At 41.8% G+C, this 24,315-nt stretch overlaps 1 protein-coding gene across 1 annotated transcript; it reads right to left on the bottom strand.

Moving 5' to 3' along the window:
- Positions 1 to 1,121: 1,121 nt before the first annotated feature.
- Positions 1,122 to 21,474, bottom strand: LOC139464611 (uncharacterized). Its single transcript, XM_071246139.1, has 5 exons — positions 21,408 to 21,474; positions 7,582 to 7,710; positions 5,427 to 5,540; positions 2,425 to 2,607; positions 1,122 to 1,405 (listed from the first exon to the last, which is right to left on the bottom strand). The coding sequence occupies exons 1-5, from the start codon at positions 21,463 to 21,465 to the stop codon at positions 1,122 to 1,124; spliced, it is 768 nt and encodes a 255-aa protein (XP_071102240.1). The 5' UTR covers positions 21,466 to 21,474.
- Between the last annotated feature and the right edge of the window lie 2,841 nt (positions 21,475 to 24,315).

Raw genomic sequence — 24,315 nt, forward strand, 5'->3', positions numbered from 1 at the left:
CTCGTGAAGTGGGGAGAGTCTAATATGTTCACTCGTGACTGCGTCACTCGTGAAAATATTAGACTCTCCCCTCTTCACTCGAAGACGCACCGACCGCCTCCCTGGTCTAGTGGTAGAGCGTCCGCCCGGAGAGCGGAAGGTCCGGGGTTCGATACCCGGCCGCGTCATACAAAAAGACGTTAAAAGATACTTGTACTTGTTGTTACCCTGTCTGGCGCTCGGCATTAAGGAGCTAAAACAAGGACTGGTCGGCTCGGAGTCAGTATACTGTGTCTGAGTGGGGTATCCATGTTAAACTGTGGCATGGTATCTCATTGAGCTAGCACTATAAATCGGCATCAGTCCGGACTAGTACAAGCCGCCACACAAACACATAAACGTACATGCACGTCGCTATATAAGTGCAATAATCTTGGACGCGACGTTAAACCAAATTTCACCTCACCTCACCTCGAAGACGCACCCAGCAATATTCCAGCTATATGAAGGCGGTCTGTAAATAATCGAGTCTGGACCAGACAATCCAGTGATTGACATCATGAGCATCGACCCACGTAATTGGGATCCGATGACATGTATCAACCAAGTCAGCGGGCCTGACCACCCGATCCCGTACCAATCTTTGAGCATGCTCCATTATTGATCGAGTCATCTCAAACGTTTTATTCTTGACTACACGCCCCTGTCGTCCTTCGTGGTTGCTTACAGCCTTATAATACACATGTTCAACTGATTGTCATGTCAAACCGAATCCTTCTTCTTTCATATCCATCCATAACCATCACTGGAAACCTCTTTGTATTTCTGTAATTATATGGTATTTTCGAGGGGCATCTAATATATGGCGCCGCAATTCGCTGTGCAAAGTTGTGTTCCTTGTGCACGTCAGAAACCTTTGATCGTGCGTTCGAATCCCGGTTGGCCCGATTTCTTGGTTTATCAGCATCATACCTGTGCTCAAGGATACCTGTGCTCAAGGATTTCCCCCAAGAGATTAACGTCTAAGATCTGCATCACAGCACGCCGTGATATGACTGGAATACTGTTCAAAGCGACGTTTAACCTAATCCACTCACTGCTGTTTTTGAACAGCCCCACTCATTTTGGAGGGTAGAGCTAATTTAACTGTAGTATGTAACTGGCAGAACATGGAACACTTTTTTCCACACGCTTCCACCCTCGGCTGTTGTGAACCCACTTCGAACAACGTTGTAATAAAGAAAGCACTTCCTAGTGACTTGATCATGGGCAAGGTATGAACACCCCGGCACCCTCAAGCACATGTCCGAGCACTCCAAGAGGTTGGTGTCTTGAGCCGAGTCCAGGATCCCAACTCCGTCCACTGACGTAGACCAAGGTACAAATGCTTTCACTTGAACCGGGCAAGGTACCAGGAGACTTGAATCTGTAAATTGGAGCATCAGTGCCAGTGATATATACTATCCAAAAAAGAAACGCATAGGTGTTACTGATATGTCAAAACGAAGGTAATACCTTTTGTATTCATATTATCGTCAAAATATGTATAAATATTGGTAAGAGCATCAATGGACACATTCTGTTTGCAACAAATCCATTTGGCTTGAAAATGTTGCCTTTGGTGTGATTTCTTTAGAATGAGTAAGAAATGCATCGCCACGACGTAACAAGTGGCATCTTGCACGTTGAAATTGGGCAGGAAAAGCATGCAGTGTTTGGCAATAAAAAGCAAGCTTGCTTTCGGAAATAGGCATTCGTTCAGAAGGTGTTTCCAAGCCAAATGAACATGCCACGTCTTGATGCTGCCACAAGGAACATCGCCATTGGAAGACTGCAGGCTGGAGAGTCCCAATCTTCTGTTGCCCGACGTCTGAATGTTAGCCAAGGCACAATTTCACGGCTTGCAGCTCGCTACAACCAAACAGGCACAACAAATGACCGTCCCCGTACAGGAAGACCTAGAGTCACCACACCAGCCCAGGATCGCTACATCCGGGTCCTCCATTTGCGTGACCGTACTGCTACGGATGAGAGCACTGCAGCCAGGGTGCTAGGACTTAGGAGGATATCAGGCCAGACTGTACGAAACAGGCTGAGAGAACATGGACTGAGAGCCAGGAGACCCTACGTCGGGAACGTGCTACGTCGTCAACTGGCGACGCATTTGGTTTAGCGATGAGTCCAGATTCCTGTTGCAGAGACGTGATGGTAGGAACCGGGTCTACAGACGTGTTCATGAACGTTATACCCCTAACTGCGTGCGTCAAGTGGACAGATTTGGTGAAGGGAGTGTGATGATGTGGGCGGAAATATCCTACACTGATCGTACCGATCTTGTCCACGTCCAGGGAAACCTGCTAGGCTAGACTTCGTAACCTGATTCAAGAGAGTGTCGAAATATTCCTCTTCCATTCTACATTCGGTTGGAAACGTGCGGCTACTCACCATAAGTACAGATCGGTGGTTGACCCACTACCCTCCATATCCCTGGTGCGTCACACACCCGAAGCCCGACGTCACCATCGTTACGGTATCCATGGCGACATATGTACGTCACTCGATCAAGGTATCTCCGCTGACCAACAGGTATAGCATTTGGATAGGGTTCATGAGGGGGGCACGTGACAGCTGTAAAATGTATTGAACACATGTGAGCGAGTAAGTGACTGGGATTAACGACGCTTTTAAGAGTATTCCAGTTATCTAACGGTGACCACTTAGTTGAAACCCGTGAGCACGAAGATGTAGCAGACAAATTCAGAAACGGAGTTGGGTCAAAAGGAGGATCGAACCCACAATAATAGGACTTGGCGTGTCCAAGGGACGCATCTATGCATGGTGAATTGCGGCGCCTTAATTGACCCCTGTAAACATGCAATAACTAGTATATATTTAGTATGGTCAAAGTGAAGAATAACTGTAATTATGCTCTTTTCATCATTCTGCTATATTTAGAAACCTATACAATTAAGCAAAAAAAGTTTTTATGAATATCATAGGAAGTGTTTCATGATTTTAACATGTAATCAATTTATAAAAATCAACAATCTTACAAAGTTTCCATTAGAGGGACATAAATAACAATGATATTGTCAAACACCTTTTTTAAATGGTAACTCAATGGATGTAAGTGTGAAAGGGTGTACATTCGCGAAGAAGGTAAACATGTATGTTGGGCCTTACGGGTAAGGCTTGAGGAACAGGTGACTGTACTCAAACGAAGTGATGACTGACGCTGTCTGCGAGACCAACCGGTGCAGAGGTATGTGGTGGTGATGCTTACACTGATGAAACAACAGGGGTGGAGGCACATGACGGTAACACTAACTCTGAACACGAGGTGTGGAGGCGTTTGACGGTGACACTTACTGTATCTTAGGGAACAACAGGTGTGGAGGCATATGGCGGTGACGCTTACTCTGATTGAACAACAGGTGTGGAGGCATATGACGGTCACACTTACTCTGAGGGAACAACAGGTGTGGAGGCTTATGGCGGTGACACTTACTCTGACTGAACAACAGGTATGGAGGCATATGGCGGTGACACTTACTCTGAGGGAACTACAGGTGTGGAGGTATATGGCGGTGACACTTACTCTGGTGGAACAACAGGTGTGGAGGCATATGACGGTGACATTTACTCTGAGGGAACAACAGGTGTGGAGGCTTATGGCGGTGACACTTACTCTGAGGGAACAACAGGTGTGGAGGCTTATGGCGGTGACACTTACTCTGACTGAACAACAGGTATGGAGGTATATGGCGGTGACACTTACTCTGAGGGAACAACAGGTGTGGAGGCATATGGCGGTGACACTTAGTCTGACTGAACAACAGGTGTGGAGGCATATGACGGTGACACATACTCTGAAGGAACAACAGGTGTGGAGGCATATGGCGGTGACACTTACTCTGACTGAACAACAGGTATGGAGGTATATGGCGGTGACACTTAGTCTGACTGAACAACAGGTGTGGAGGCATATGGCGGTGACACTTAGTCTGACTGAACAACAGGTGTGGAGGCATATGGCGGTGACACTTACTCTGACTGAACAACAGTTGTGGAGGCATATGGCGGTGACACTTACTCGGACTGAACAACAGGTATGGAGGCATATGGCGGTGACACATACTCTGACTGAACAACAGGTGTGGAGGCATATGACGGTGACACTTACTCTGACTGAACAACAGGTGTGGAGGCATATGGCGGTGACACTTAGTCTGACTGAACAACAGGTATGGAGGCATATATGGCGGTGAAACATACTCTGACTGAACAACGGGTGTGGAGGCATATGGCGGTGACACTTAGTCTGACTGAACAACAGGTATGGAGGCATATATGGCGGTGACACATACCCAGAAGGAACAACTGGTGTGGAGGCAAATGATGGTGACACTTACTCTGAAGGACCAACAGGTGTGGATGCATATGGCGGTGACACTTACTCTGACTGAACATGAGGTGTGGAGGCATTTGACGGTGACACTTACTCTGACTGAACAACAGGTGTGGAGCCATATGACGGTGACACTTACTCTGACTGAACAACAGGTGTGGAGGCATATGGCGGTGACACATACTCTGACTGAACAACAGGTGTGGAGCCATATGACGGTGACACTTACTCTGATGGAACAACAGGTGTGGAGGCATATGGCGGTGACACATACTCTGACTGAACAACAGGTGTGGAGGCTTATGGCGGTGACACTTACTCTGACTAAACAACAGGTGTGGAGGCATATGGCGGTGACACATACTCTGACTGAACAACAGGTGTGGAGGCATATGGCGGTGACACTTACTCTGACTGAACAACAGGTGTGGAGCCATATGACGGTGACACTTACTCTGATGGAACAACAGGTGTGGAGCCATATGACGGTGACACTTACTCTGATGGAACAACAGGTGTGGAGGCATATGGCGGTGACACTTACTCTGACTGAACAACAGGTGTGGAGGCATATGGCGGTGACACTTACTCTGACTGAACAACAGGTGTGGAGGCATTCAACGGTGACACTTACTCTGGTGGAACAACAGGTGTGGAGGCATATGGCGGTGACACATAGTCTGACTGAACAACAGGTGTGGAGCCATATGACGGTGACACTTACTCTGATGGAACAACAGGTGTGGAGCCATATGACGGTGACACTTACTCTGATGGAACAACAGGTGTGGAGGCATATGGCGGTGACACTTACTCTGACTGAACAACAGGTGTGGAGGCATATGGCGGTGACACATACTCTGACTGAACAACAGGTGTGGAGGCATTCAACGGTGACACTTACTCTGGTGGAACAACAGGTGTGGAGGCATATGACGGTGACACTTACTCTTACTGAACAACAGGTGTGGAGACATTCAACGGTGACACTTACTCTGAGGGAACAACAGTTGTGGAGACATATGACGGTGACACTTACTCTGTCTGAGAGAACATGTATGAGGACACGTTGTAGCTAGGTTTTTGGTCTCACAGAATCCCCTCGATGCATTGAAGAAACACTGGCAGTGTGTGTCAGCACCTTCACCTGCAGCTGAATGCCAATCAACAGGTCATGATGTTCTTTGAAATAACTGGCTCAGAAAGGCATGCATACAACACATAGTGTGGTAACTTCAGTTATTAAGTGCCGCCGAAGTGATTCAACAAGTACCGTATTCGACGTAATAAGCGCTCAGGGCGCTCTCAAAATTAGAAATAGGGGGCTCTTATTAGAATATAATTTTGGTGAAAAAAAGAGAGTTGAAAGATAAATTCGTGGTTTATGCTGACAGCCTGAAATGTTTATATGCGACAGATATATTTTTCCAGAATTTAATTGCCCATAACTAAGGGTGTATATAACACACGAGTGCGTATTATACGCGAATAAAAAAGTCTTTTGTACATTGATCAATCGGAAGGGGTGCTAATTGGGATAGTTCACTAGCCAATATATTAGCAAATATCGCCGTGGGCGCTTATTAAAGCGAGGCGGTTATTACGTCGAATCCGGTAATCGCGATTGTAAGTACAACACCCGAAGGGCCGAGGCTTCATAACATTTGCAGCAACATACGGAGGTGAGGACCTTCTCGAAAATTTACACAACATTCCCGAAATCGGTGTAGTCTGTAATTTTTTTACTTTGTGAGTCGCTGCTGCACGTGGAGTATTTCCTCTATTGCTTCTCAATGTGCAGCAAGGTCGGACGCGTGTTTTGCTTTTTTCATGCATGGTGCGAGGATGTTTATACTATAGTGGCGTTCAAAGCGAATATTTTGTCAAACATATTTTGTTAAGAACATGTTAACGTGGATCATTTGAAATATCGAGCCCTTAACAACGATACATATGATTCTCCTGTTTTTCAGTTTTTCTGTTCATTCAGTGAGTGAGGGAGATGGGTTCAACGCCGCTTTGAACAATATTCCATTTACATCACGGCGTGTCAGCATAATGTCGTATTTAAAGCGCGAAGTGATGCAGGTCTTAGACGTTTACCACTTTGGTGAAAGCCACGAGCACGGGTATTGTGTTAAAATACCTAAATCATAATCGGGGCGAATCGGTATTTCAATAATCATCGGTTTCTGGCATGCCCAAGGGACGCAACTCTGCACAGCGAATTAGGGTGCCTTACACGAAGTGTCGTCTGTGTGCCAAACGCTGCTTTGAACAGTAATTTAGTTATAACATGAAATGTTAGCTTGATATAAAGGTAAAGACCAAAATGATATTAGCCTTAGTTTGCCACTTTTGTGAAACCCCGATCACGAGTCTGGTACAAACAAATCCTAGAAACATACTCCGGGCGAATAATAATAGGTAACATTAGAGAAGTGCATTAGAGATTTCATTTATGCTTGTCGTAAGAGGTGACTAACGGTTTCGAACATGATTGATTGTTTGTTGTATAACGCCGCACTCGGGAAAATTCCGGCTGTATGATGGCGGTTTGTAAATAATCGAGTCTGTGACAGACAATCCAGTGATTCATATCATGAGCATAGATCCATGCAATTAGGATACCATGACATGTATCACCAAGTCAGCGAGCCTGACCACCCGATCCCGTTAGTCGCCTCTTTCGACAAGCATAGTCGCCTTTCACGGCAAGCATGGGTTGCTGAAGACCTGTTCTACCCCGGATCTCGGAACTTGCTACATGGTGCACCAGCAGGGTTTCCTTAGTCGCTGGCGACAGTTAGTATGTTAGCCAAAAATTATAACGGCAAATATTCTACGTTTAAACCGTTCTTAGAATGGCATGGACCTACGATACTAACCATGACATTATGAGTGAGTGAGTATGGTTTTACGCCGCTTTTAGCAATATCCCAGCAATATCACGGCGGGGGACACCAGAAATGGGCTTCACACATTGTACCCATGTCGGGAATGGAACCTTGGTCTTCGGCGTGACGAGCGAACGCTTTAACCACTAGGCTACCCGTCCGCCCCCATGTCATTATGAGCCAAATACATTGAAAAATAGATGGCCATAGAAGACCATCAAGGTTGTACATTTCAAAATGGGCCCTTCTCATTCCTCGCCCTTTCCAGCCACATTGATAGCACAAGAAGATCATCACCTGAGCACTCGGAGGTGGTGTTGCAGGACATGGCACAGGAACACATCATGTAGTTCGGATTGAGGACGCACTCGTGTAACCCTTTCCAGAAGTTGCATAGAGAATGGTCATCTGTGCACCCCGCTGATGCTGAAACAAATACAGTATATTAGTGAAGGTTTGTTTGCTTGTCTAACGCCGCACTCAGCAGTCTTACAGCTATATGACGGCGGTCTGTAAATAATCGAGTCTGGATCAGAAAATTCAGTGATTGACATCATGAGCATCGATCCACGCAATTGGGCACGATGACATGCTTCAACCAAGTCAGCGAGCCTGACCACCCGATCCCGTAAGTCACCTCTTACAAGCACAGTCGCCTTTTACGGCAAGCATGGGTTACTGAAGACGTGTTCTACCCCGGATCTTCGCCAGTGAGTACAGCAATGTGAAAACTCATAGTATCGGACAGTAACGCGCGCCATGTTGACATGCTCTTTAATTCTTTCTGAATGTCTACCAGGAAATCTCATGAATAACTTAATAAGACCGTTGCGTATTTCCGTTGTTTTGAGCAGTATTTCAGTTCTCTCACGGTATGTCATATAATATGGGAAGGAAGCCCGAAACATCGCTTTTCTACGCATGCGTAGTGGGGCCACGATGAATTTTATTTTTGTCTAAGTATCTCCTACGTAGGACTTAGTATCTTCTATGTAGGACTTAGTATCTTCTATGTAGGACTTAGTATCTCCTACGTAGGACTTAGTATCTTCTATGTAGGACTTAGTATCTTCTATGTAGGACTTAGTATCTCCTACGTAGGACTTAATATCTCCTACGTAGGACTAAGTATCTCTTACGTAGGACTTAGTATCTCCTACGTAGGACTAAGTATCTCCTACGTAGGAGATACTAAGTCCGACGTAGGAGATACTAAGTCCTACGTAGAAGATACTATGTCCTACTTAGGAGATTCTTAGACAAAAAAATCACCGTGGCCCTACTACGCTTCAGTACATTTCCTTGACATTTACCAATATGTCGATATGTTGTTGACAAACTTACGATCAGCTGATACTTGAACGGTACGGAATGCAAACCAGCACAACGAACTTTGCTTATACTGCAGTAATAACCGTACATAGTTGGTACGTTAACCTGGAACAGGCCATCACGTACGAAATAATGAGCAAGGTTAAGGGCGTGTATTTAAGAGTCTCAACGAGCAAATTCTGTCATGTAAAGAACACAGCGATTAGCCTTTGCTTTTGTTTCATAAATATTTCCATCCCACTTTGAACCTAACTCTCTTTGTTATTGTACAGTAAACTTTGTGATCAATGTAAGACCAGTTTTTCTCCACCACTATTTTAATCGTAGAATATAAGTTCATTTAACTTTGGCTACATTTGTAATAATCGCCAACAACTGTAGGGATGATGGAAATCCGGCTGGGGGCAATGCAGGTAGCTCAGGTTCTGTAAGTCGCCAAGTATGTGGCCTACCTTCAGTTGCTTGCGATCTATATCCCTTTTTTGCTATTGTACAGTTACATATAGTGACATCTTTTTATGGTTGTATGCTAGTTTAAAAAAAAATATTTTGATATTCTAGTTATTTTACTGTCCATCGATGACATTTGGTTTGGTTTGGTTTGTTGTTTTACTCCGCCCTCAGCAATATTCCAGCTATATGACGGCGGTCTGTTATTAATCGAGTCTGAATCAGACAATCCAGCGATTTACCTGGGTTGCTGAAGACCTATTCTACCAGAGATCTTCACGGGTTTCCCATCCATCGATGACAGGTTTTTATTTAATCTCTCGTCACGATGTGGCTGAAATATTGCCGATGGGACTCACTCACTCACTCACTCACTCGTCGCTATATGGCTGAAATAATGCAGATACGACGTTAAATTCTAATTTACTCACTCACTCACTTGTAATCAATGGAACAATCATGTCACTTATTCATGAAATCCGCTACGACTGATCAAAGTCAGACACAGAGGGAGGCTGAGTTATGTTTGCTTGTTTGTTGTTTAACGCCACATTCAGCAGTATTCCAGCTATATGACGGCGGTCTGTAAATAATCGAGTCTGGACCAGACAATCCAGTGGTTGATATCATGAGCATCGTTCCACGCAATTGGGATCGATGACATGCATCAATCAAGTCAGCGAGCCTGACCACCCGATCCGGTTAGTCGCATTTTACCACAAGCATAGTCACCTTTTACGGCAAGCATGGGTTGCCGAAGACCCATTCTAACCCGAATCTTCACGACACTTCTGTGCACTGGACCAGGTATGAAGAGCTGGTCTTCGCATGAAATTGAGAAATACTTGAGTGGAAGGAACAATATTCACTTTGACACAAAACATATGTTAGATGTTAATTTTTCCCTTGGGTAAGGAAAGATGAAATTTTGTCCCCACTTCTGTTTTCAACATTTCTGAACGACTTGGAAATATGTTTTCATCAAAAACTTTGTAGTAATTACAACTTGAGCATATCACTTATAACCCAACATTGTATCAAAAATGTCTCGTTCTCGTGTACACGGGTGATCCGTTCTTCTCGCAGAAGGGGGCACAAATGGCCCAGTCGTCTGAGGTGCCGCTATTCGATGTGCAGAGTTGCGTCCCTTGGACAACCCAGAAACCTATGATTTTGGGTTCAAATCCCAGTTCGCCCCAATTATGTTTCTAGGTTTGTCAGCGCCATACCCGTGCTCGTGGGTTTCACCAAAGTGGTAAACGTCCGAGACCTGCATCACTTCGGGCTTTCCTCCCACATTAAGCTGACACGCCGTGATGTAACTGGAATACTGTGTAACCCAACTCACTCACTTCTATTAGAAATCCATGTAAATTTACCACGTACGATAGATTATGTTGCCAAATATAACAACAACAAAAAACGATGTTGACGATAAACACTAAGAAAACCAGCCTCTACTATCCTGGAGCAGTGATGTGAAATTTCTATCTGAAGGTATATAGCATTTTATTTTTTTTAAAACTACTCTTGATCGTTGTTTATCATACAAAAAACACTGCAGCGAGAGTCAACTATGAAAGGCGCAGCCCCGAGTGGTTAATTCTCCCTGCAATGTTGTTCTGTACGATAAACAGCGACCACGAGTCGTTTATTTGTTATGATATAATAACATTTATATGCAGCCTCTTTTAGGGCGTTTAATAAAAAGTACAAACTTTCAAAAATATTTACCAGTATTATAATAATGAGGATTCCCTGAATACAATCAGACGACAAATCCATTTTATGAACAGGGGAGCTATATATGTTTGGTATTTCACGGATATTCTCACAATTCTCACTGCGATTATATGTATCGTTCACCCTAATACAGATTGCCATATCTCGCCCACTTACGGCTGAGATCGTTGGGCCATTGCGTTTTTCTGTGTTGCCCAGCTGCATCTGTGGACAGGAACTCACTAGAAACTTCCATCTAAAAAATAACGTGTCCAATCTACAACAATGTCTTATCGTGAAATAAACCATGTTTCGGCCTTCATTGTTCTTTGCGAACCTATCTTTTATAAAGGACTCGCCCTCTTTCGAACATTTATTACTTCATCCAGATCACTTCTCCATACATATATGCTTTATTTTAGAACAAGAAATCATAAAGCCTGGAAGAGGGCTGTACCCCCAATCCCCCAACCGCAGCCCCCACACTGGAACACAAAGTGTGTACTTAATGCCATTCACTCGCGTCACGAGCGAATGCTTTAACCACAAAGCTATCCCATCGCCTCTTAACAACATCTCAAACTCAAGAACCTACATGTAACCAAGTTCTTAAAGCATCTTAACGTGAAGCTCAAATCACTCATTGTCATCTTGCTGAACATATTGTATAGTGATATATTCCTTTCGTTCTCATGGACCCCCATGGTGGTTTTCTTTCAGAAATTAACTTCAGTTATATTCAGCCTGCATACTTAAAACCAAATCAATAAACACGAACGTCAACTAAAATACCTGGCGGCATAGCAGTTCTTGTTCTTGTGTATTATTCAAATAGTTTTTCCAATGGCAACAACAAACAATGCCTGTTTGGAATCACCCTGAGATTACATGGAATAATATATTTATTCACATAAATATTTATGGTTCAGAAACTGTTTCATGGAACCTTTGGTTTTGACAGTTCTAGATTTTTTTCTAGGCTGATCTGAAAACAGTATTGTCATGAAACCAAAAAATGTTTACACAGAGCCATGTGAAGCAACATGCTTTGTAAAGAACCATGACATCGAAATAGCTCAGAGCTAGAGTGCCAAAGTTCAAAATGCAAAACAAACTGTTCTCAATATACACAATATGTGTTTGCCTGTCTTTGACGTAAGAGGCACACTGATGGCCCGGTCCGCAATTCATCGTGAAGAAGATGCTATTTGTAAACAATTTGGTTTGTTGGATTGTTGTTTAACGCCGCACTCAGCAATATTCAAGCCATATGACGGCGGTCTGTAAATAAATGAGTCCATTAGTTCTTGTTTGCACAGGCGTGAAATTAGCTGTTACATTTCAGTCAAGATTGATTTTTGTTTTGTTTGTTGTTTAACGCCGCACTCTGCAATAATCCAGCTATATGACGGCGGTCTATAAATAATCAAGTCTAGACCAGACAATCCAGTCACTGACATCATGAGCATCGATCGATACACGATGACATGCATCAACCAAGTCAGCGGGCCTGACCATCCGATCCCGTTAGGCGCCTTTTACGACAAACATAGTCACCTTTTACGGCAAGCATGGGTTGTTGGAGACCTATTCTACCCCGGAATCTCCACGGGTCCTGGCCAAAGTACAGGCCAAAGTCAAGGATATGGGGTTCATTCGGTATGTTTTAATATTGCTTGTTAACTTTAGTTACAAGTCTATACATGAGTTGAGACCAAAATAGTCAACATTGTATCAGATGTAACAGTTCCCGTACACGGTGTCCTGAATGGTTGGTTGGTTTGTTTGTTTAACGCTGCACTCAGTAATACCCCAGCTATATGACGGCGGTCTGTAAATAATCGAGTCTGGACCAGACAATCCAGTGATTAATATCATGAGCATCGATCCACGCCATTGTGATCAATGACATGCATCAACCAAGTCAGCGAGCCTGACCATCCGATCCCGTAAGTCGCCTTTGACGACAAGCATAGTCGTCTTGTACGGCAAGCATGGGTTGCTGAAGACCTATTGACGTTAGCGAAACAATACGCCATATCAACTGTCAGCTATCATGTTCCAAGCAAGGACATGACTTGGGACATGACCATTAATGTGAATCACTGGTGCATAATTCATGTTGCCAGTGTCATATAATATGGACAAAAAGCAGCAGATCAATGTGCTATAAATATTTAATATTTTCCGTGTTTTGTTTATGCTTTTTCGCAGTTTCAAATCAATATTATGACATGTGCATGCGGTTGAAACGTTGAAACAAACATCAGGGGACCTTGATGCTATCTTTGCCCGAAGTGAACTGAACTGAATTCTATTCGCTTTTGGCCGCTATCCATGGGACAAGAGGTTTACAGGAGGAATATTTAACGGCATTAAACATCCCGCTCCATACAAAACATATAACAATATATAATTATATACATGGCGAGTTTGTTTACAAATAGGACCCGTGAAGATTCCGGGGTAGAATAGGTCTTCAGCAACCCATGCTTGCCGTAAAAGGCGACTATGCTTGTCGTAAAAGGTGTCGTGCCGGGTTAGCGAAAATCCAATTTTCCCTAGTATCAGTAGAGCGAAAACAAAAGTTGGGGTATTTGTCCTACGAAAGCGAAAAAATGAGTAATTGCTATAAAAACACCGGATTACCGTAGTTTAGATTGGCGCCCGACTCCCAAACAACCAATCAATATTCACGGCAGAACTAATGGGCATGGCCTCAGCCCCCCATAATCAAGAATCCAAAAACCACAAAAACAATCCTAATACTTACCGACTCCCTAAGTGGACTGCAAGCCCTCCAAAACAAAAATACCCAAAACCGACCTAAATTAATAAATCAAATACTTAAAAGCTCCAACGACCTAACTAAGGCAGGCAAACAAATAACATTCTTGTGGATACCCGCCCACGTAGGAATATACGGTAATATAAAGCAGCTAAACTATCCCTCAAAATCCCAGAAATAAGCTTAATTCTCCTCCCCAACCCAATCGGCATCTATTCAAAATCTCAAAATTCCCAAATTCTATATAAGCAACCCCTAAAGCCCCCTCTTGGGTTGCACACACCACTTTCGCCCCTTTCGGAAACACATAAAATGGCCAGGCCGGGCCCGTGTGCGAAATACGAATCAGTCGGAAAGCGCACGTTAAATCTCCAAAGTAAGTAAGTAAGTTATCCATGTCCAAAATGGCTAACGCACAAGTTGGAGTGACCATGGTTGATACCGTGCGAGGTGGTCAGCACTTGTTCAGGCTCTGAAAGACAATCTCGTCAACAACGTCATCGGCGACGTTGAGTGCACAGATCACGTTGGTGACCTGATCCACTTGGAGTGAATGAAATTATAATGTACATCTATGAAATATTAAAGTATTAGAGTTATTGAATTTGTTAAATGTAAAGTACTTTTGTGCAACTATACTATACTTCAGCATCTAATAAATTACTACTGTAAATACGGTATACGCATTTCTGTGTTTTTCGTGTAATTTGAGAGTTTAGCTTCACGAAAGCGAAGAGCTTTTAGAGTTCATTATGGCTAGGTTTCGCTCTCCCGGTCCAGAACCGTCGTAAAAGGCGACTAACGGGATCGGGTGGCCAGGCTCGCTGCCTTGGTTGATGCATGACATCGATCCCAATGGCGTGGATCGATGCTCATGATATTAATCACTGGATTGTCAGGTTCAGACTCTATTATTTACAGACCGCCGTCATATAGCTGGAATATTGCTGAGTGCGACGTTAAACAACAAACCAACCAACCAAATCATATTAAACACTCAGTTTATTACAAACATCTAGCAAAACATCTATTGAATTGCTAATATACTCGTTTATAACGCCTTGAGCGTTTTTATTTTTTTACCTTTTGAGCATGTCATTTTATTTCATGTATTATAATAGTTCCAATTTAGAATATGTTCTATTTCGGCGTGTTTGTTTTGGGTCAAACTCAATGCAGTTATCATCACTATGTTGACCCGCATACATATCTCGATTATATGAATAGTGTTTGTCTTTGTAAGGGAAAGCTTTTACAGTCCTTTTTATGACGTTAATCTGCTTTTGAAGTTTTAATAATGTTTCCGGGCGTTTGTAAGCCGTTTTGTAATGAAGGCTTCTTTTCTAAGATGCGCGTTGCCTTGAAGTATTCACCTCGTAGACCTGTTTTTCAGACCATGTCTTGGCCTGTTTCACACGTTTGTTTGTTTACACCCGAAGGTCGCTGCGGCAGAGTGAAGCAATAACTCTACTTTTACTTAGCAAGGTTACTTTGTCTACCGTGTCATTTACTTACAGAACTCGGCCCGGACAGCGAAGGTCATGGGTTCGATCCCCGGCGTACTGAAATACGTTAAAATATGGTACTTGTTGGTGCCTTGCCTGGCGTTCGGAATTTAGGGGGTTTAAACAAGGACTGATCGGTTCGGAGTGAGTAAACTGGGTCTGTGTGGGCTATTCATGTTAAACTCAGGCATGGTGTAACACTCAAACATCGGCATTAGTTCGGACTAGTACATACGGTCTCTCTCTCTCTCTCTCTCTCTCTCTCTCTCTCTCTCTCTCTCTCTCTCTCTCTCTCTCTCTCTCTCTCTCTCTCTCTCTCTCTCTCTCTCTCTCTCTCAGTACCCAACACATCACAATCACTTATTTTTAAAGTGGTGATATATCAGAGGACGCGATGACATAATCCTCCGTGCTCGCTCCCTTGCACCTGGCCGTACCAAAGCGTTCATCGTACCCCAGTTAATTAATTGATACTGGGATGGAGCTTACTTCTTGCAGCAGTGCTAACATACATTTAATGCCAAGTCCTTTTCTGCACTCGCCCACCCCTAAGATTGTAACACTCATACTAATTTTGGCCTTTAACATAATAAAGTTCACTGTATATACACGCGGAGACTCGCATGACCATCATGATCAAAATATTTTTCAGTCCTTTTTTACTGGTACAATTATGCTTGGACCGGTAATTCGTATGCCTGCCAGTCCCTGTGAACAGGCAAATCTTAAATCTTAAATCTTTGTCGTTGAATAAAGTATATTTTTCGAACGAAGTCGGCTTGTCTGTTATCTGCAGGGTTTCCCTGTTTTTCCTGTGAAGTGCAAATAAATATCATCACGCTTTTCTTCGAGGTTAAATATCTATTAATAGCGACTAAGTCTCGAACCAAAGTGAAATGTCATTCAAACCACGTGCTTCGAGATTATGTAAGTTGGCGTCATCAAAACAGACGAAGATTTTAATTTTTTTCGGTGTCAACCCCGAGAATCCCCGCAAACGTACAAATTGAAGAGCTTAGAGCCAAAAGGTGCCAAAATGCACTTTGGCCCTTTTTGCATATTATTGCATAAATGAAATCTATGAGTACTTGTCTTCTTATAGAAAAAATTTTTGTATGTTTTCATTGATAAGTTTTTGAAATATATCTACTTAAAATTATGTAAAAAGGCCAAAGTCTAGTTCCAAAATGGCCAAAGTCAATTTGCGAGATTTTGGTCCTTTTAGCTCTCACTTCCGTTAGTGGTTCATCGCGGTTGCAGAGGCGGTTGCCAAGTATGCTGCCAAAGGTATATGTCGTTTTGCTTGAAAGAGCTCTCATTTATGTCAGATGGTAACTCACAGAAATTTAGGGATTATTAAGAAACGTTTTTTATGGTGAAAGAATGCATTTTATTGAAGGTAACTTTTACGAATGGCATAAATTCAACGTACGTTGGCCCTTTTTGCTCAGTCCATAATAACTGTATAAAAAAGTACCTGTTTCTTTAATACACAATGTTTGCAAAACATTTGTTAACAGCTGGAAATGCCATAAGGTGGTAAAATATGAACATATGCAAATGACATAGTAATTTCACATTTATAGTGCTAATAATGTCATAATTGTTTTATTTTACTTTGGCCCTTTCTGCTCTCACAAATCTGTCAGAATGTTTATATGATTATGATTTCAGATTAACTTTGTTTGGCCCAAAACGACAATAAAGGATCTTTTGGAATGTGAAAGATTAATTAACAGGAACGTTTATATTATCTTCTGCATCTCTTCGTGGAAGAAGGGACTCAGCGTTTTCGTGAATGGGCACATGAAGTATGTTACTTAAATGACGAAGGCAGGAGACATATTGTTTCTGTGAAGTATTCTTAAATAATTTCTACAATGCCTTCTAAAAGATTCAACGTTGTTGAAGCATCAAAAGTGTTGTCTAGCCTCCTTGATGATGATTCATCTGATTCATCGGAGAACTGTGACAATAATGATGTGAGTTTCATGTCAGAGACGACAGTGCCTTCTGCTATGTTGCACAGTGAATCTGTTGGTAACTCTACTGTTGTGAATTTACAACATATTTCAGCCGCCAAGAGCAGTGACAAATTGGTCGTTGCAAAAAGTACCCATGAAGTAACAGAGGTTACATCATTTAATCATAAAGAAAATCCCCAGGAAGAAACAGAAGTTACATCATTCAATCATAAAGAAAATCCCCAGGAAGAAACAGAAGATACATCATTCAATCATACAGGAAAGCCCCAGGAAGAAACAGAGGTTACATCATTTAATCATACAAAAAATCCCCAGGAAGAAACAGAAGTTACATCATTCAATCACACAGGAAAGCCCCAGGAAGAAACAGAAGATACATCATTCAATCAAACAGGAAGCCCAAGGAAGAAACAGAAGATACATCATTCAATCATACAGGAAAGCCCCAGGAAGAAACAGAAGTTATATCATTCAATCATACAGGAAAGCCCCAGGAAGAAACAGAAGATAAATCACTCAATCATACAGGAAAGCCCCAGGAAGTAACAGAAGTTACATCATTCAAACATACATCATACAATGAAAATGAAATAATCACATATGCTGACTTGGTGTGTTCGACTGATTCAGACGCAGTAATCAACATGGATACCTAATTCTCATTGCTGTTACAGGACATTGAGAATTCAGCATCATTTGACACTGAAAGCACGTCCATTGAGACCACTGATCAGAGTATTTTGAAAACAGCACCTGATATTTCTTGAGAAGTGCACATCAAACACTTGATGGTTCGCTTGAAAGAAGTATGTCAGAGACCGATGATGGAGACGCATATCACCCCAGTAGCAATGACTGTCCAGAGGATAGTGTTTGTTCTGAAGAATATGATCATCATAGTGACCAGACGGCTGATACTGAGCGTCCTGACAGAGGAAATGTTGGTGATGACAGTTCTGTTTCAAATGAAGATGTTGATGACCAATATGTGCCTGCATTAGTGAGCACAAATGACCATGAAGAACTCACTACGTGCAAAGTAAAAGCTAGAAAAAGGGGTAGGAATCCAAATAATTGGGAGAAAAAATATTAGAAAGTCTAAAAAGGCCAAAGGAGAAGACTACGTCGATTGTCGTGGCAGGACGGTTCCAGCAAAGAAATTAACAATTAAGTGTTCCTGTGGCAAAGGATGTCTGACAAATGTAGATAGAGATGACCAGACCAGGATATTCTCATCTTTTTTGGATATTGGCAACAAGAACAGGAAAGACACATACCTGTATGGTCTAATAAAAAAAAAAAAAAATAAGATCACAACTCGACCACGGGATGGTACCAGAAAACGTGAACATTCGTTTGCATATTCTGTGAAAAGTCCGGAAGGAATATCATATTCCTTTTGTCATACTGCATTTTGCAGTATATATGGGCTTACCAGAAAGCAGCTTCATCGCCTACAGCATCACACAGGGGATACTGACATCATAGATAAGCGAGGAAATCGTGGGAAGAAGGCAACACAGGCTACAGATGATTCTGTAATAGTTGAAATGAGGCAGTTCATACAAAGTTTCCCTTGTCGTACGGTGCACTTATCCAAAATGCACGAGTGAAAAACAAGTATACAGCTTTCTATCCTGAGCAGAGTTCATTCAAGGATTATGATGTGTACTTAAAACATGTACTTAAGTCAAGCTATGTTGATCAGAATGGGGACAAAATTAAGGTTTCCAAAATGCGCTGGTTCAGTTATGGTCAGTCAGATGTTTTCAACATTGAAACGGGTGTAAAAGAAACAGTCCACCATCCTCGAGAAATATGGATGAAATCCACACTTTCTCAGTCTGAACTTTGGACAAGGTGTCACTGTGTAAGGAGAAATACAGTCGGGGCTGAAATCAAACAAAAATATAAAGGCAAGCTACCAATCTCTAAGGCCAAATGGGATGATCTTCAGAAGATCGCACAGCTGCTTCCACAGGAATGTCGGTCGTTTTATAACAACCTAATGAATGAAGGAAGCTTGCCATCCATTGGAGACAATGACAGTGACAGTGATTGGGACTATGATTAATTTGTTTGCTGACCAGAGAACAATTTTGCAGTTGATTCTACTGTTCAATGTTAAATGAGACGATTAACCTAGTGGTTGAGACTGATTGAAGAGATTTAAGAAATTTTGAAATCACACTTTTTACGTTTCAACTATTTTAACAACGTTGACATTAGTTTAAGTCTTTAAAAAGACCTTTATTAGTATGTGTTTATACTTTCAGTAGATTTTGTATGTTAAATCCCTTGTTAAATCCAAAGCAAATGGCTCAGAACGAAAAGGGCTAAAATACAGATATTGGCCCTTTCGACCCTAACACAAATTTAAAACGTCAGTATATATTCTTTTTTCGAATGTTTTGTTAGCAACATTTATATGTCTGCTGCCAGAATGTGTTAAAGTTTTGGAATTTCTTGTTGAATACAAAATGATCATTCGCAAGCATATGGTTATCGTCTTCATCACTTTTCTCAAAACACACTGACATTGGCCCTTATGGCTCTCAGCTCTTCAATTATGAAAAGTCATACAGTGTTAGTACTGATTGTGAAGGCGGGATTAAAAAGCCCAAAACTGATATCAAAGGTAAAACGACAAAAAGACGGAAATTTCTCGATGACTGGTTACGTCACGTGTCCGAAACAGAGACGATTCGTCGTGTGTGTGAGGTAGCAAGGAAGCTGCATAGGTTTACAAAGGGTTGCATTAACATGCAAAAGTCGGCTATAAAAGAGCACATAGACCGTAACAGTCACCATGACGCTGTTTATAGATGTGCAAAAAACATTGCTGGCCACATGTCCGTAGCTAATGAAAAAACGAACGATAACCTAACCGCGGAGATGAGAACTATGTTATATTTGGCAAAAGAGAACATTGCTGCAGACAAATTTTCGAGTCATAGAACAGCAGAGAAGAAATGTCTGTTCGTCATTATCGGGGGTTGTATACACCTATGGGGACAGCTTATACCATAGAACATTTGAAAAAGAAATCAGATAGCAAATATATCGGTTTGATTATTGACGAAACTGTCAACGTTACTTTGTAGCTGGAATATTGCTGAGTGCGGCGTTAAACACATATTACATTTAAATTACACATACAACCTTGTTTGCTTGCTTGGTTTGTTGTTTAACGCCGCACTCAGCTATATTCCAGCTATACGACGGCGGTCTGTAAATAATCGAGTCTGGGCCAGACAATCCAGTGATAATATAATGATCATCGATCCACTTAATTTGGATCGATGACATGCATCAACCAAGTCAGCGAGCCTGACCACCCGATCCCGTTAATCGCCTTTTACAACAAGCATAGTCACCTTTTACGGCAAGCATGGGTTGCTGAAGACCTATTCTGCCCCGGAATCTTCACGGACATCATGAGCATCGATCCACGCAATTAGGATACGATGACATGCATCATTCAAGTAAGCAAGCCTGACCACTCGATCCCGTTAGACGCCTCTTACGACAAGCATAGTCGCCTTTTATGGCAAGAATGGGTTGCTGAAGACCTATTCTACCCCGGATCTAAACGATCTTTATCAGTTGAACAGTTGCCATTGTTCTTTGTGTACCAAAGGCCTTTTCAGAAGGTCTCACTTCATACTTGCATGGGAAAATGGAGTAGTGCAGGTGTTACTGCCTTGTGATGCCAAAGATACGGGTTCGATTCCCATCCCGGTTACAAAGAAAGGAGCTAATTTCTGGAGTCACCCACATTGAAATTTCTGGAATATTGCTTAAAGTGGGGGTAAAGCCCTATTCGCTCACTTACTTCGTACCTGTAGCAGTTCGTACTTTTGGCAAAATGTGACGCTATTGCTCAATTAATGTATTTCATGCAGGCGAGGTGAAACTGGGTTTAACGTCGCGTCCAGATTATTGCACTTATATAGTGACGTGCATGTACGTGTGTGTCTTTGTGTGGCTGCTTGTACTGGTCCGGACTGATGCCGATTTATAGTGCTAGCTCACTGAGATACCATGCCGCAGTTTAACATGAATACCCCACTCAGACACAGTATACTGTCTCCGAGCCGACCAGTCCTGGTTTTAGCCCCTCACTGCTAAGCGCCAGACAGGGTAAAAACAAGTACCATCTTTTACCGTCTTTTGGTATGACGCGGCCGGGGATTGAACCCCGGACCTTCCGCTCTCTACCACTAGACCACGGAGGCTGTCGTATTTCATGTAACTAGGAAACAAGTACTTCATTTTAATATTCCTCGACATAAGTTGTCATGGTAAAAGGCACAGAATACATTTCGTAGAAAAACTCACCAACAGGAATCCACAGTGACAACAGTTGAATTAAAACGAAGACCGGTAATTCAGCCATCTTCACAAAACCCAGAAGTACTGTGAGAGAATGTCTCTCTTATCATCGAACTTTATCTGGCATTCAAAACTCACCATTGATTGGCTCTTGTCATAGTGTATCACTTTGTTCTTTATTGATTTTCCTTACAAGCAGGACCAAAACAAAACAATTCTACACAATCAGATCGATAGATGGCTATATACAAAGCCAATCTCATTAAGCCATATCTTGCCACTTAACAAAGATCTGTGGCAATTCCATTACGGTCTCGTCAGGAAAGTTGGAAGTGATACTTTTTGTAAAAACAATCCATTTTTAGTTTGGTACCTTTAAGGGGGTGAATAGGTGGAGAGGAATTGTCTATTTTACCATATATTTCGGTCCAGATGAAGGTAGTTGTTGTCAACAATAGATAATAAAAAGCAACAAAACCCTTTCACTATTCACAATAAATATGTACTAAAAGAAGTCCATTATACGATTCCGACTATAACATGAGCGTGTGTTTAAGAATTGAACGTCAGTTTGGATGGGTTCATTGAAGGGTGAACGATCTAAAAGCGCTGGTTAAACTGTGTGACGTCCATTTTGTGTCCCTTGTTTTTTGTCCTGCTTGACCGCATTGATTTTTCCATCACAAGGGATAAATATTTCAAAGTTTCATCGCTCAAGGATCTTTTTCATCAGGTAAGTTCTCATTTAATTTTTGCTTTTTTAAAAGAAATTGACTTAATTCATAATTTTTTATTGTTATGTTTTGTAAATAAATAAATTCATTTATAATTGGTTAAATAAATTCATTTTATAATTTGTTGAATAAATCAGTTACTGAGATTGTTAGTGCCTATATCCTCGAAGGGCGTTAAAGTAGTGTAAAATTATTGTCACCCTGAGACAGTATGTAAGACCACGTCTTTCAAAGTATATTTATTTCTTCCATCTTTTTAATCGTAGCATATATGTTATTTTAATGTTTGGCTAAATTATGTCAGTCTTCGCTAACAACTGGAGGGATGATGTAAATCCGACTGAGGTCCATGCAGGTAGCAAAAGTACTGTAAGTCTCCATGGGCCCCAGCGCGGTGATCAACCTTCAGTTGGTGGCGATCTATAGCCCGTTTTTATAATGTGTTGTCGAATGATTAAGTTAGTAATCTATATTAACATATTCTCAAACTAGTTTTACGAAAACCTGTGATATGCTAGTTTATGTACTGCCCTTCATCAGCAGAATTGTCGGCTTGATATATATTGTTAATGTCAAATTTTGTTTCGTCACGATATGGCTGAGATATTGCCGATGTGACGTTAAACTTTAACTCACTCACTCACACTGCGACGTTCAATTCTTATAATTTCATACTTTGTAGTTTAATATCTTAACAATGTTTGCTTAAATTTGAAGTCCTCTGGTTTAGCCGAAGGACATTGCAACAATGTTATTTTATCGGTATTTGCCGGTGTCAGAGAGTGGAATTTCCCCCCTAGCCTAATTTCCCCCGGAAAAAGGGCTATCTAGCCAAATTTCCCCCCGGAACACTGGCTATATAGCCATACTTCCCACGGAAAGCACGCTATATGGCCATATTTCCCACCCGGAAAATACACTATACAGCCAATTTTCCGCTTTGGAGTCAGATTTCCCCAATAATTAAATATATGTCCATTATCAAAAGTACCTAGATGTATAGTTGGCTGATGGAGTAATTTACAAAAGAAACCATGATTAAAATCTGGTGCTTTTTTGCGCCATACATTCTTAATTTTGATAAACAGAGGATAGTTCATTTCGACAGTGAGATATGGCGGATCAGATCAGCCTTATATCACTGACGAAATGAAATGTTTTATTTATTATATATTTATTAAGTAGGGTTTGTGTTGTTGTTGTTTTTTATTTTGTTGTGTATTTGAGGTAAATCAGCGAATCTAAAATCTTCCAACTGTCTTCAGTAACAATACGTCACATTGCTAGTTGAAACACACTTTGCTAGTTGATTTCCATCAGGTCTGAACTGTAAACTTGAACGGCAGTCGTTCTCCTTATCATGGTTGCAGTGACATATCACGTTTCTGTCATCGAGAATCCTCAGTCTCTCACTGCCAAGTATATTATAAAGTATATTTACAACGTATATAGCGCATATATCTGTGTGTGCTCATGACGTTTCTTGCCCCGATCAGTATATATTGCATTCCAGAACTTCCCAGCTACATGTGAAATATGCAAGCAAAGCTGCCTGTCAGGCGGTAGAAGATTACTCATTCACATTACCATTACCACATTAACTCCTTGGTACCCATTTACTGTTTGTGGACAGAGGCATGCATGAACAAGATCATTTGCCAAAGGTGACGCCGCAAGTTTTTCAACTCGTGTTTCAGTGGAAGATATATACGTGAGTACTGTCCGTCATCTGTTCATTTACCAACTGATGAGCGGATTCTGTTTAGTGAACAGGGTTGTGAACTGCAGGCTATGCTTGCGAAAACACTTTTAGGACCTGTACTAATGTCAGCCCTTAGGTTTAATAACTAAAATAACTAGAAAAATCACTGACGTGAAGTATTTACTAGTATCCAGGAACAGTTCATAAATAAGTTCTCAGGCATGAATAACAAGTGGCAAGTCGGAATCGTCAATGTTTTCAACACTAAACCTGTTATACAGGATTCCTAAAAGCTTGTTTTCAATTGAGACACGTTTAACTCCAATTTCTCTGTCAAATATGGCATGCAAGAAGTCCGCTTTGCCATTGCTGTTTGATCAATGTTTGTTAAATGGTGCAGTAGTTTATGCTTTTTAATACTGCATTGAAAAATCTGAGGGATAAAGGGGAAATTCTGCTGTATAGCCATCTTCCCCCC

Source organism: Haliotis cracherodii, unplaced genomic scaffold (assembly GCF_022045235.1).
Source record: "Haliotis cracherodii isolate W230 unplaced genomic scaffold, xgHalCrac1.p SCAF_17, whole genome shotgun sequence".
NCBI classification, from domain to species: Eukaryota; Metazoa; Mollusca; class Gastropoda; order Lepetellida; family Haliotidae; genus Haliotis; species Haliotis cracherodii.